At 31.4% G+C, this 14,268-nt stretch overlaps 1 protein-coding gene across 1 annotated transcript; it reads right to left on the bottom strand.

Moving 5' to 3' along the window:
- Nucleotides 1-2,780: 2,780 nt before the first annotated feature.
- Nucleotides 2,781-11,129, bottom strand: LOC132753601 (gamma-aminobutyric acid receptor subunit rho-1-like). The gene is made up of 7 exons (XM_060744085.1): nucleotides 11,026-11,129; nucleotides 8,688-8,752; nucleotides 5,535-5,602; nucleotides 4,990-5,219; nucleotides 4,525-4,607; nucleotides 3,685-3,825; nucleotides 2,781-3,243 (listed from the first exon to the last, which is right to left on the bottom strand). The coding sequence occupies exons 1-7, from the start codon at nucleotides 11,109-11,111 to the stop codon at nucleotides 2,903-2,905; spliced, it is 1,014 nt and encodes a 337-aa protein (XP_060600068.1). The 5' UTR covers nucleotides 11,112-11,129; the 3' UTR covers nucleotides 2,781-2,902.
- Nucleotides 11,130-14,268: the final 3,139 nt, after the last annotated feature.

Raw genomic sequence — 14,268 nt, 5'->3', positions numbered from 1 at the left:
TAATAAAAGTTTATAATTATTAATTACCAAACATATAACAGGTAAATACAACAGTGTAAATCTACTTTTGTTTTCTAAATTGTAAATTAATACTTTTAAGAAAATTTAGACACACTTTGAAAGCACCATTTCTATGTGGTAAATTCTAGATACTTTGAATAAGACTCTCCAAATATCACAATGGTTAAACATTTTTTATGCTCCCCGAAAAAATTCGGGGGAGCATAAAGTCGTCGGGTTGTCCGTCCGTCCGTCCTTCCGTACGAATTCCTGTCCGGCCCATGTTATTTGCAGCAAAATCGTGTCCGGTCCATAACTTCATTATTTGAAGTCGGATTTTAAAAATATTTCACAGTAATGATCACCATATTGAGACAACGTGTCGCGCGCAACATTTGGGTCGCTACCTTGAAGGTCAAGGTCACAGCATGACCTTGCAGCAAAATCGTGTCCAGTCCATAACTTTGTTATTTGAAGTCAGATTTAAAAAATATTCCACAGAAATGATCATCATATTGAGACAATGTGTCGCACGCAACATGTGGGTCGCTTCCTTGAAGGTCAAGGTCACAGCATGACCTTGCAGCAAAATTGTGTCCGGCCCATAACTTCATTATTTAAAGTTGGTTTTAAAAAGTATTTCACATAAATGATCATCATATTAAGATGACGTGTCATGCACAACATTTAAGTCGCTACCTTGAAGGTCAAGGTCACAGCATGACCTTGCAGCAAAATCGTGTCCGGCCCATAACTTCCTTATTTGAAGTCAGATTTTTGAACTATTTCACAGAAGTGATCACCATATTAAAATGGCGTGTCGTGCGCAACATTTGGCTCGCTACCTTGAAGGTCAAGGTCACAGCATGACCTTGCAGCAAAATTGTGTCCGGCACATAACTTCATTATTTGAAGTTAGATTTTACAACTATTTCACAGAAATGATCACCACAATGAGACATTGTGTCGCGCGCAACATTTGGGTCGCTACCTTAAAGGTCAAGGTCACGGTATGACCTTGCAGCAAAATCGTGTTCGGCCAATAACTTTGTTACTGGAAGTCGGATTTAACAACTATTTCACAGAGATGATCACCATATTGAATCGCATGTGGCATGCAACATTAGGGTCACTACCTTGAAGGTCAAGGTCACAGCATGACCTTGCGGCAAAATAATGTCAGGTGCATAACTTCGTTATTTGAAGTCGGATTTTACAACTATTTCACAAAAATGATCACCATATTGAGACAACGTGTCGTACACAATATTTGGGTTGTTTTTACACTTTGAACTTTGTCTGTGACATAATTCTGACACAACAAGAGGTATACCTTCCTGTGTCCAAAACCTATTCGGGGAGCATCACCCGGTTCAACCGGCTCTTGTTTTAAATGAGTGGAATAGTGTAACATCTGTATGGAAATTTCAAACATTTTGAGAGGAAACAATAAATGTGCTTGTAACATTTAAAAGTTGAATGCTTTTATTTGTTTATTAACAATGTTCAATAGGAAAACGTGTTTTTTCATATTGATTATATAATATTTTACTTAGACTTTCTTATTTCTGAAAAAGAACCCTTTTAATAGTCATGATTTAGATAAGAAAAAACGCCCCATAACTCGTAAACAATACGGTAATTTTTGTTTAAATTTTGCATACAGGTGTTCTGACATAAGAGGTCAAGATCAATTATAGGTAAAATTACATTGTTATCAATCATCATGTCGGTGTTGTTCCATGTGTGTTCTTTTGTCCAAGTTACACATAAATATGCAAAAAAACACCAAAGTGTGATTATGTAAGCTGTTTCAATTTTTTGAGCTTGAGGTCAAATGATGATCGTATCGAAATACTTCAGCTCACCGGTTTTGTAATGGGTGGTCTTTTGTAAAAATATTAATCAAACTTTTAAAATTAGTAAATAACAATGTGATGATAATTTAATCACATCTTTCATTTTTTCTTAACGGTCTTATCAAATAAATGTCATATCAGAATTATTCAACAGTTCCGATTTGACCTATGTGTTCATTTGTCCAAGTATGTATCAAATATGTAAATAAATGACAATGCTCTTCAAATGGTATCATACTTTAACACTTCTATAACATAATGTCCAAGTCATATGTATGGTATCGTTAAAAAGTTTTGACAGAATGTATTGTAACAACAGTTTACCGCTCTTATATTATTTACCGCACCTTGTCTTTTCAAAACTGAGGAGAAATCATTGCTTGATGTAAGTATCATTCAAAACAAAGACTTTGATCTGCCTTCTTTGTTTTTTGTACACACCAGTATACCAAAGTGCACGTACCACAACGAATAATCGTAGACTAAAAATATGCATCTCAAGAAAACGCGTCTCAGAGTACTTCGAGGCAAATGACGAGATGTATAAGTAATCGCTTGAATTTTAAATGTTCAATTCCACAATTAACAACTCTTTCCTTGCATTCTCGCATTTAAAGTATTAAGGCATGGGTTAAGTGTAACTCATTACAATTCTTATGTTAATATAGAGAAATATAGCATGAGGATAAAACGCCACAATTGTTTTTAAAGTAATGCATGAAATTTTGTAACATTAAAACGCACATCTAAAAGATCGGCAAGACAATATCACTCGCACTACTAGTACCATCCTGTTATTGACACGGGCTTCATTAGACAAGTTGTCATATATTAACATATTAAATGAAGTCAATTAACTGCAAAGTATTATTTTTTAAATCATAAAATTATGCAATTTATTTGAAAAATAATATTTAAGGACACCTGAAACTGTAAATCTGAAATTTATATTTTTTGGTTCGATTCATTTTTCTAAATTTAAAACTCTGAGAGCGCATTGTCATAAAAATGAAGTGATTTCTAGTGAGTATCGTTCATATTAACTAATGGCAACACGAAAAGCGATTTACCTTGTATTGTTTCCAATATCGTTTACCAATGTGAATTGTTAAGATCACTCCAAAATATATAAAGTTAACTATCATCAAAATATCAAAATAATTAAAAGATGAATCGGATGGAAGAGTGCTTCGTATCCCTGTCCAGTGTACAAAGTTACTGACTGAAGTTCCTGTAATGAGCGTGATTCTCGTCGAAAAGTCATCACGTATGAGAAATGACAATAGGGCAATTACAAAAAAAAAAAATGGAGGTCCCATAATTATGAACGATGCCGTTTGTCGTTCGTAAACTAAATTGGCAGTTAGTGTTGAAAATACTGCAACTGAAAATATGAGAAAGATAATTACAAGCACAAAAAAAATAAAATATGTATTAAAATCAAACTAATCATCATACATATGAATGAATGTAAGTTATACACGCTGCTTTCTGTTATTTGTAAGTTGCCATCTAATCCGTGTTTTATTATTTTTCTTTGATCTTTAAACATGGCCACATATAATATATACCGATCTAAGGCTATATTTTGTGACTGCTCAAAATATGTTCATAACCTTTAGGTTGGGTCTTTAAAAGAACACAAAACGGCATAGTCTATAGAGCAACCTTTTAAAATCTTAAATTTCCGAATATAGATTTTTTTCTTTTTATCTTTTATTTATTATAGCTTTTTTATATTTTTTAAGTTGAGGCATTTTTACTGTTTCAGGCAGCAAAATAAAAAAAATATTTCAAGAATTTTTATAGATGGTTGAATTTTTACCTGCATCTGGATAAGGTGGATCAAATGTATGCTTTACAGAATCTTGATCTACTTTCAGGTTATTTTTAGATTCATTGTCAATTTTAATCGCGTTTTTACCACCATTCCAATTTAACCGAAGGATGTCACTCGGAAAGGCATCTAAAAGCAAAATTGCATAAATATCTTAATGAAAAAAGTTACGTTTTATTAGTATTTTCTTACAATAATATAACTAAGAAATACTAAATAGATATAACATAAGTGTAGACAACAATAGCTTAAATTATCTGTTCTATGAAATATTGATTGGTAAGGAAAGAAAATAAGGGAAATGTACATATACCGACAGACAGGTATATACACTGCTGGTCAGTTACTTGTTTTGAATGTTTACATGTTTTGTGATGTCTCTCATGTTGGATTGTCGTTTCTCACCCAACCTCTTCTTTACCCCCTACTTTTAACCTTACATCCCTTTAATTTTCATATGTGTCCGTTTTAGTTCTTTATTATTTACACATAACGTCTCTTTCTACTTTCGCCGCTTTAATGTCCACTCCCAGTTTTGGTTTGTTGCCTTCTAGGTGCCCTGCATGAGTGTGCCGGTGATCGTTGCATTTGCCTTGTTGATCTTAATTCTCGTTTGTTACCATAGATATAGACGTATTCAAACAATTTAATTGAAAAATGAAACCGATTAGGACGATATCATATATCACTACGTTAAAAATAATGCGTTTCAATTGCTGGAATATAAAGAAAAATGGAACTAAACCATGACCATAGAGAACCTTATTAGCTAGACTTCTATGCATTTTTTATATTTTTAATGTACAGGGGATAGTCAGAGATACTTACAGCTTTGAATGATTATAGGACACGTTTGTTTGTCAAATGGGTACTTTCTAAACTCCATAGGACAGTGAGACTCTATGCTGAACCTAAATAGACGACGTAATAAGTTTACATATGATAGTTTACAAGTATCTGTTATAAACATAACATCCAACATTCGAAATGTACGTAAACAATTAAGATAAAAGTCTTCACGCATTTTTTGTAATATTCACTAAAAGAAAAGAAATCGATAAATAAAAGGAATGCAGAAAATAAATCTACGTGATAAAACTAGTGCGTGAATAAACAGTTATCAATGTTTGTCTGCAATATGCCAAAAAAATATAAGCTCAATTAAGCAAAATTATTGCCTATAAACTGTTAATATTTAAAATAGAATATCATTATAAAATGATTGAAATAATTTAATATTTTGGCCTTAATTTTATGAAGGAATAAACGGTTATTCTTCAATAGCATACGCACCTGCCACTGTATAGAATATTCCCGTTCTTATGTAAATAAACCAATTGATTGTTCGCAAAGAAACCATGAAGGTCCGATTTCCGTTCGTGGTGAAAGTATAAGTCTGGTAGCCAAATGTCATCAACAATATCATCCCCAAGAGAAATTACATCATATGAAGTGTTACTCCCTTCGAAGTTTAGTCTTCGATCAGTCCAGTTCATCCGAAGGTATATCGTGAATTCAATATCCTTTTATCATGTTAATGAATGTAAGTATAACATTTTCTTTTTCAAAAAATAAGTTGTAAGGTGTATGGTAGTCAATAGTAATTCTAAAGCATTTTTAACTGTCTACTTATCACAAATATTACAATATATTACACCAAAGGATTAATGTATCAATGTAAATCAGAGTTCAAAATGCATTGCATTTTACCTTCTATTTTTGCATTCATAATAAAAGTAAGTTTATGTTAAATAAAGATATTTATCTAGAAAGATTTTAATGTACACATAATAAATCTAAATAACTGCAAAATAAAGTCTCTGTTATATAATACTTACCTTTTTAATATCATTCTCTGAGCTAAGATCGGTGACAGAAAGTTGGACGGAAACATGTGTGACACTCTCTATAAACAAATATGGTTGTAATACATGTGAATGATTCTGTATTCAACCGTTGCAAATATTATGAGGTTGTGGTGATTGTTATAAGTATTTGTTGGTAATGTATGCAATGATTATGTGTTTGAAATGTACTGGAGTGATTATGTATTTGAAGTGCTTGCAATATGACTGGCTTCTTATTCAAACTACTGTTTTGTGTTTAAAATGATTATGCGTGTACAACAGGTGAGAATTTCATAACATCTTTATGATAGCGGTGCAGTATAGCACATTATAATTTTCAAAGAAAAATCATGCCAAATAACGACCGAAAATTACTTAGTGGGCTCATCATTTTCTGATTATTAAACACTTTGATCTAGAACTAGTATTTTCAGATACAGACAGGTCAAATGTATTTTTTCAATTGTCGCATATAACGACTATTTATTAAAGTGTAAAAGGTAAAAAATGTCACGAATATTCCATTCTTCTCTTACAGCATAAAAGACAAGGGTACTTAATTCACATGTTGGCCTCAAGGACCGTAGATGATCCAGTGATGTAGGGCATCCACGGATAGTTTCATGAACAAGCTTTGTTAAACTTAGAGACCAATTAAGGAGGTTTGGCTGGCTATGCCCCTTTACACCGAAAGCAAACGAAGATTAAATTTTGCAAAACCGTTTTAATGTGTGGAAACCTGTGTCGGTATGTAAAATATCTCTTAAAAAGTTGAGGTAAATGTGATTTTAAAGATAGTGATATTGGTTATACCTTTGACGTATGTCCCGGGCATAACTTTTCTAGGCGTGTCCAACAAAGTTTGTCTAATACAATTTTAAGGTATTTAAGGTCAGCAAGAGCTATTCTTATCAGTTAATTGTCCGTATAACAAAAAAACATTCTTATAGAGTGACTCGGCCATAAAAATGGATAAAGCTCGTATTTAAAGCATTTTGTTAAATAATGTTAAAATATTTTTACTCTTTCTTTAATAATTGAACGAGAAAGTAGCATTTCACACTATATTGTTTACCTCTACGGCTGTGTGGTAAATTGACCAAACACTGTCATTTTCTACATTTATACTGTATAACATATAAAGCACTTCAACACGGAAATTTGTTACATCGGCTTACGCACAAAGAAAATAATTATGCCCACGTTGGAAAACGAACGCTTAAACAAATTTGATTCGACCAAACAAATTAAACCCGTTTCAGTTAAAGTGGCGGCATGGCCGAGTGGTTAACGCTTCGGACTAGTAATCTAATGATCGCTAGCCTCATAGGTTCAAACCCTGACAGGGGCAAGTCGTTGTTTCCTTGAGCAAGAAACTTTACACTCATTGCTCAGTACTGGTTGGTTCCAGGAACGGATTCGAAAGTGTGTTTATAAGCTTATAGCTTCCTGCACAATCGAACTAAAATAAATTCTGTATAAACCAAACCCGTTTCAAACCTGTTTTGATTAAATTTTTGGAATTTTATAAATGTCTTTACCAATTTATAGACCCGGGTTTAACAAAAGCTACATCACTTATCATAATGATCTTCTCATAATGGAGTATAGTCTGATTTTATTGACCTGTCAATTGAGCATACATTATAGAACTCATTTAAATATTCGATCCCACTTCGGTTTGGTCCGTGTAGTTTACGAGAATTAATGTGGAGTATATTAGTCATTAATGTGAAGGTTTTCGTTAATTCACAATAATACAGTCGGTTAAGAGAATGCCTGATAATTTAGAGGTCTGTGGTTCGATCCTTGCTGTTGCCATTGTTTTAGTACTCTTTCTTTATTTTTGCCGTATATTTTAATGGAACAGTTTGTAGTGTGTTTTACAGCATTGAAAAGACATTTATTGATTTAAATCCGTTTTAATTTTAAACATGAATTCTTAAAACATGTTATTTAAAAAGAATATAGATATAACAAAATTAAGTAAAACATAATAAAACAAAACGAACAACAAAAAATAATCATATATAGCTCCAATATTGTTGAAAGTATTAATAAGAAAATAAAAACATAGACCTACGCGGTCTCGAACTTAAAACACGTGTGGCACTTAAAGTATAAACTCGTGCTTTACCCTATTGCGCTATAACGCTGAGTACACTTTGTTGAGAGATACAAATTAAATTAAATTCCATCGTACAGCGTACATCTCACGGAACTTACCGAAAATCTACCGAAGATTAATATACTGTGTGCATCGACCGTGTAATCAGTATGTAATTGACAGGTTAATAAAACCAAACAATATAACTTTCGGAATGTAATATTTATTGTCTCAGTCAATTGTTTAATCCATTGACGAATAGATAAGTAACGGTATGAACAACATTTCTTGTTTGTATGTTCGAAATCTCGTAGCCATTGTATTGAAAGAATTAACACGTCATTTTAGCACTCATCATCATCTAATGAATTGATAGGGGTCGCACACCAAAAACGGCACATTGAATCATGTCAAAGTAAATTATTGCCCCACACTGTTTTCGTAATGCTTATTTCCCATAGGCCTCTGGAAGTTATTCTTACTGATAACGCAAGTGTACTACGTGACTGTTTTTCTGTTACATAGGTAACAGTATTTTTAACAGTATAAAATCTGGTCACGTGGTCTATCTTCTAAATAAAATGAATTAAAATGGCCGCCATTTCCTCTCGATTCATTCTTATTTTCGAAGTTAACCACGATAGGGCTCCACCAGAGTAACTATGACGAATAAAATTTAGATCTTTGCACCTTATAGGTCTTTCTGCGTAAAAAAATATCTTTGTGTTGAATAGTCAAATCGTAAATATCTGTTTTCAACGGAAGTAATTGTAATGTGAATAATTTCGTGTCAATTGGAACATGCAGAGGATAAAAGCATGCAACAAAGGATTATTTAACAATTTTAACCGGTGAAACGTTACAGACAAACATCGGATATCATCGTTATTTTATATTAGTGGACGAAATAGTTTCTATTTGATGACTACCCATTATCAAGAATGTACAAGATATGTAAGAAAAATAAAACGTTCAATTTCTTTAAAGGTTTTGATACTAATTGATTGACAAGCTCTCATATAAAAATAAAAGAGTACCTGAATTCGGTGGAAAACTATGATCATAATTTGTTTCTCTCAGAATGTTCTGTATTAGTTCATACCTGAACAAAAAAAAATATTTTTAAACAAATGAGCCGCGTCATGACAAAACCAACATAGTCGGTTTGGGACCAGCATGGATCCAGACCAGCCTGCGCATCGCTATCAATTTCTCTTCTTGTTATAGGGTTTGTAAGCGGACAGCATGGATCGTGATCAGACTGCGCGGATGTGCAGGCTGGTCTGGATCCATGCTGATATGAACCCACTATGTTGGTTTTGTCGTGACGCGGCTCAAATCATTTATCAAATCAAGTCACATTTATAAGCATTTGAGACATTGTTTATATTTTATCAAACTTTAACAGTGAATATAAATGTGGGGTTAAAACATATTTAGATTATTTTCTGATATAACATTGTTTGAATTTTGAAATTACTAAAACACATATATCATTAAAAATTCTATAACACTTTCGTATCATCAATGCATAAATATAATGTATTTACTTTACAAACTTGCTTATGGATTTAAAAAGAAGTTATAGTTTTTATCTAAAACAAGATTATGTTTATCCCACATAATAACATTATTTATCGATGATGCCAAAATGGTTATAGAAAGATATTGTTGTTGTTTCAACAAATTCTCCAACGGGTGGGTGAAAATCACAAATTTCAAGGAGCGTATGGCCAAAATAATCTCGAGGGATGTCACATTAATAATAAAGGTAGTTTAAACAGTTCATCTAATACATCTTATAATATAACTTTTAAGACCATAATAAAATCTCCCTTGATTTTTGTTTGGATGGATTTTGTGTGTTTTGATTGGATCTTCATAAGGCCGTTAGAATGATCATATTAGTGGTCCTTCATATTAATAAAGAAATTGGCCATCCAGGGCCAAACGCCATGTCATTATATTAAATCAAAGAAAAGCCGTGTTTATATTCCTTATTTGATAATGTGAAAGATCAAGGGACTTTTCAAATTTTAAAATGCTTTTCATATCAAATTCGTGTGGTTTGTTATAAGACGTAATAAGAATGACTTCCTTCCTTTAAATTTATAGGAAAGAATATATATATTTAACATATAAATATGCTTAAATAAACTTGAACATTTAGACCCAGGTGTGTGTGTATAAAGGTGCTGTCAGGGCTCTCTTTAAATTTAATGTTGAACATATGTTTTGCTTTAACTCACGTTTTTTCAACTGCATTATTGCATTGGATGGTTGATGTCACTTCCTGTTATCATTTATTTACATTTATTTACATGATTATTTATTTCTCTTTCAATAACAGGAATCAAAGGATACGCAGAATGGTATTGCAAATGCAGATGAAATTACCCTGCCCGCACAATGAAATTTTAACAATTTTACACAGGAAATACCTCTTCGGTTATCTTTGTACACGTGATTTCAGAGATGCGATATCTTGAGTAAAGGTTATTGACTTTTAAAAGTTTTAAGTGTTTTTGAAGTATTTTAAAGCATGGTAGGCTTGAAAACATTGTAAGCTGTTCGTTGTTTGTTAAAGTTTATAACTCAAGATTATGGCGATATTATAGGGTAGCGTGTTTTTTGTTTCTTTTTTTCCACTAACATGTTTATGTTACTTACGTTTCCCTTATTGTAACAATGTTACAATTATCATAAAGCAGTTCATTGTATCATTATAACCATGTTAATAATGAGTTATTTTAATAATCATTTTTTTTACAATTTGTGCACTACAGGGAGACAACAAAAATATAACAAAAGAGCCCACGAAGAACCTTACTATTGTATGAATATATAAATTTAGCGCCGCACAATGTTATGTAAAGTATATGATAAATATTATTATGATTGTAACACAACATCATTAATTTATTACCCTAAAAAAGTCAACACTTTAAACAATTAAGTGCGGGGGGGGGGGGTAATTATTGATGGTTCCTTTACCATAATTAACCATAAAGAAAGCAGCTTTAATGTTTTGTCAATAAAGAAGAGACACTCAAACAAGGTTGTATTTGTCTTCCATTATGATAAAAGCCGTAATAATGACCTTCGGACAAACATTCAACTATCTGATTGGTTCTTCTATATATTTATCGAAAGAAAGAGATCGACAAAGTAGCGAAATTCAAGCAAGGTGGTAAATTTCTTCAATTCAAAAACTTAAACATAACTCTTTTAAAAGTGACCTAGAAACAACAACAATTCACCAAAAAAGAAAGAACATTTAAAAGAAGTATCAAAAGTCAAACAGTGGATTTTTTTTATAAAATATCCTTGATAAATCGATAGTTTAAATGACAAAAAAAAGAAGAAAAAAGATACCTGGATGGTTCCATGTATTCACCGAAGGAAAGAGCAACTATGACGATTAGCAGACTTTGTTGGAAAAGTTGTTTTTGTACGAACATTATTTAGTCTATTCCGCCTGTAACAGAAAATATAGTAAATGTTGTTAACAATTATTTAACAAAATTCTTCATGGTGCTATAACACAACTAATGCAATTCGTAATGAAACGTAAACAATTACTTACCTACTTGATATTAAAGAAAAGGATTTATTTTGCGTTTCACAAATTAGATATACAATGAAAAATGAGTGCTGCATGCATAATCCAGTGACAATTTTGGTGAGTTATAAGATGTGCTGGTATTAAACATTGTTAAAATATTATCTTACACTATTTTAAATAGTGACTAGACGTTCTTTTGTAGGTCAACCTTTTATCTTATCTTTAATATAATCAAAATAAATCTTCTACACAGCGCCAAAACATAAAACACAAAATATGAATATTTATAAAAAAGATGAAAATAAGTTTGCGAAAATGTATCACATAGACAATGCAAAATGATATTTTTATAACGTGTGTTTGTTTACTTGTCCCAACAGGAAAAACATTTAAAATGAAATGCAGTGGCCACTGGTTCTATCCTTTGGCATAAGACACTTTCTTCTTATTTTCTTGTAAAACTTAAAACCGAACACCAAAAAAAAAAAGTAAAAAAAAAAATAAATTAATTAATTAATAAATAGATAAATGAAATGCTTAAAAATCTTGATGTATAAAAGTTCTAAGATACAATTTGTCTTGTAAGCATTTCATGGATCAACAATAATGTAGCAACCTTATTTTTAACGGTGACCAATAGAAAAATGACTTCTTCAAAGAGTATGTTATATTTCTTGTGTCATTGAAACATGTACATTTTTTTCTATATGTATCGTAAAATTGTTACTTTCAATTATTAATTAATTAATTAATATTATTTATTTAAATCAATATATTTTTTATGTATATCAATTAGCATTTTCATACTATTATACAGTTATTGACTAGTGAGTCAATATGATGTGATATTCACCGGCAGATATCATATTGACAGAGGCGATAGCCTGGGTCAATATGACTTTCTGCCGGTGAATATCTCATTATATTCAATGACTCACTAGTCAATAATTGTTTTATTATATGAATAGACTAAGAATTACAACCTTATATACATGTACAACATTTGCCTCGTTGAAATGCGGGAAAAAAGACGCACGTGATAGGCGTGCAACAACTACTCGAACAATGCGCATACTAAAGTAAGTTAACTTTATACTCGTCATTGCCATGTAGTCTTTAAGTTTAATAGTGAGGTACAGCTATTTAATTGAGAAAAATGCCATAAAGAACAAAACGCAACAATTATTTTTTATTTAACACGCGTAATTAACAGTCTACATACACAGTATGGTCATTGAATACGAGTCACAATCTATTTTCAGATTGGAAAAATCCAATTCAGCCAGTGAATATGATTCTACTCCCAGCGAATATGATTTTATAAATCGTTCCGTTGCCTACTGTTTGGACCAATGAGATTGCAGCTATATTTAGATCATATAATAGAATACATTTAACTGTTCTTTTTTTCAGTCATACTGTGACGACGGATTTACTGTTTTTGTATCATTTTACATTTCATTAGTGATTACAGGACGCTACAAGAATAGGGCCAGACCAACCTGCAAATAAATGTAGACTGACAAGGTTCAACATGTTTACTGTTGACTGACTAGCATTATTTTTGTCATGATACATCAACATTGATAAAGGAAAAATTCAAAAAGGAAAATTCAGCAGATTCTTAAGGTCTTTAAAAGATCAAAGTTGTAATAAACTAAAACTATTAATATGCCTTTTGATTGAGTTCAAAAATTTGTCATTATTGTGCCACATCATCTTAAAACTAACGTTTGCTGTTTCTGGTCTTCACTCTTGTCTTATTTTTTCCAAAGATGATTAACCGTTTTTTTTTAAATTAAACTTTTACTTTCGTAAAATCGAAAAACTCACTTGGAACAGAGCTTGTTCCAAGCTGATCGCAAAATTTTATCAAGCTTTATTCTTCAGTTGGTTGACTCAATTTAAACAACAAACAACCAAAATGGCTATGATACTCTGTACTTATAAGATTTTATTTGAAAAACAAAGTGCTATCACTCACCTAGGCAATATCAAAAACCTGTGAACTTCATGCAATACAAACGAGTTAAATTTTCTAGTTAGCAAGATTATGACTAGTAACGGCATAATTTGCAGTCTTCAAATACGGCTTGCAGTTGATTCAAGACTTGTTGATTATCACTGTATGTTATAGGTCTAGATAACCATGCTTTTGACAAAAAATGTTTGTCCGATACTGAACCAATTGGCATACGGTCGAATTGAACAAATGTATAACCAGTAATAATTCTGTTATGTATTGCTTTAACTAAATATATGTTCATTTGCTTTAAATTGAATTGATATACAATACATGCACAATGTTAAGTAAGGGCGTATGACTTCAGAATAAGTGAATACGTGTCTATGATTTATAAAACATTCAGGAGTTGTAGGAATTGTAAACAAATAAATCATACATCATTCGGGATGCTACAGCGTGTATTTGTATTTCGTTTAAATGAAATAATTAGTTTTAGTTTAAACAGAATGTTTCTTTCCTTGAGAATATATAACAAAAATGTTATTTTAGGGGCCTCGGACAGGTATATACTATTTATATTTGTAAATTAATTATTCTATGTAATTTTATTTCAAAATCAGTTTAATGTTTTGATTTGTGCATAATGATGTGTTTACCTGCCTTCGTCAAACATAAATTACAGTGTAAGTGTATTTGTAATTTTATTGGTATGTACATATTTGTGTTTGCGAACCTTACCAGGTTCTTGTTATTACTGTAATATACATACATCTTTTATAAATCTTTTATAAATAATAGGCAAGATATAAAAGAAGGAAACAAATAAACATTAAATCATTTACTTTATATAACAATTTAAGATTTTTTTATGTTTTTATTTTAAGGTATTAGCACCCTTATGCATTACCATCGCTTTGAAGAGTATTCAAATAGGCTAGAACTACTGTTAACTACATTGAAAATGAGGACCATGGGTTCAATCCCCAGAAGCGTCAATTTTTTTTTCTTTCTTTTTTCTTTAAACATTATTTGTGTATCTCTCATGTCCCATTTGGAAAGAAAAAGGTGTTTAATTTTGATTTTTTAA

This window comes from Ruditapes philippinarum, unplaced genomic scaffold (assembly GCF_026571515.1).
Source record: "Ruditapes philippinarum isolate M1 unplaced genomic scaffold, ASM2657151v2 ctg805_1_1_1_1, whole genome shotgun sequence".
Lineage (NCBI taxonomy): Eukaryota > Metazoa > Mollusca > Bivalvia > Venerida > Veneridae > Ruditapes > Ruditapes philippinarum.
Note: the sequence above shows the minus strand (reverse complement) of the source record. Positions and strands in the feature narration are given on the sequence as shown.

What these genes read in the sequence shown, in the direction of transcription:
- LOC132753601 (XM_060744085.1), bottom strand. Translation starts at nt 11,111, where the DNA reads ATGTTCGTACAAAAACAACTTTTCCAACAAAGTCTGCTAATCGTCATA. An exon ending in CAGAGAATGATATTAAAAAG is followed by an intron (nt 5,220 to 5,534) that starts GTAAGTATTATA and finishes ACATGATAAAAG; the next exon opens with GATATTGAATTCACGATATA. An exon ending in TCCTATAATCATTCAAAGCT is followed by an intron (nt 3,826 to 4,524) that starts GTAAGTATCTCT and finishes TTTTGCTTTTAG; the next exon opens with ATGCCTTTCCGAGTGACATC.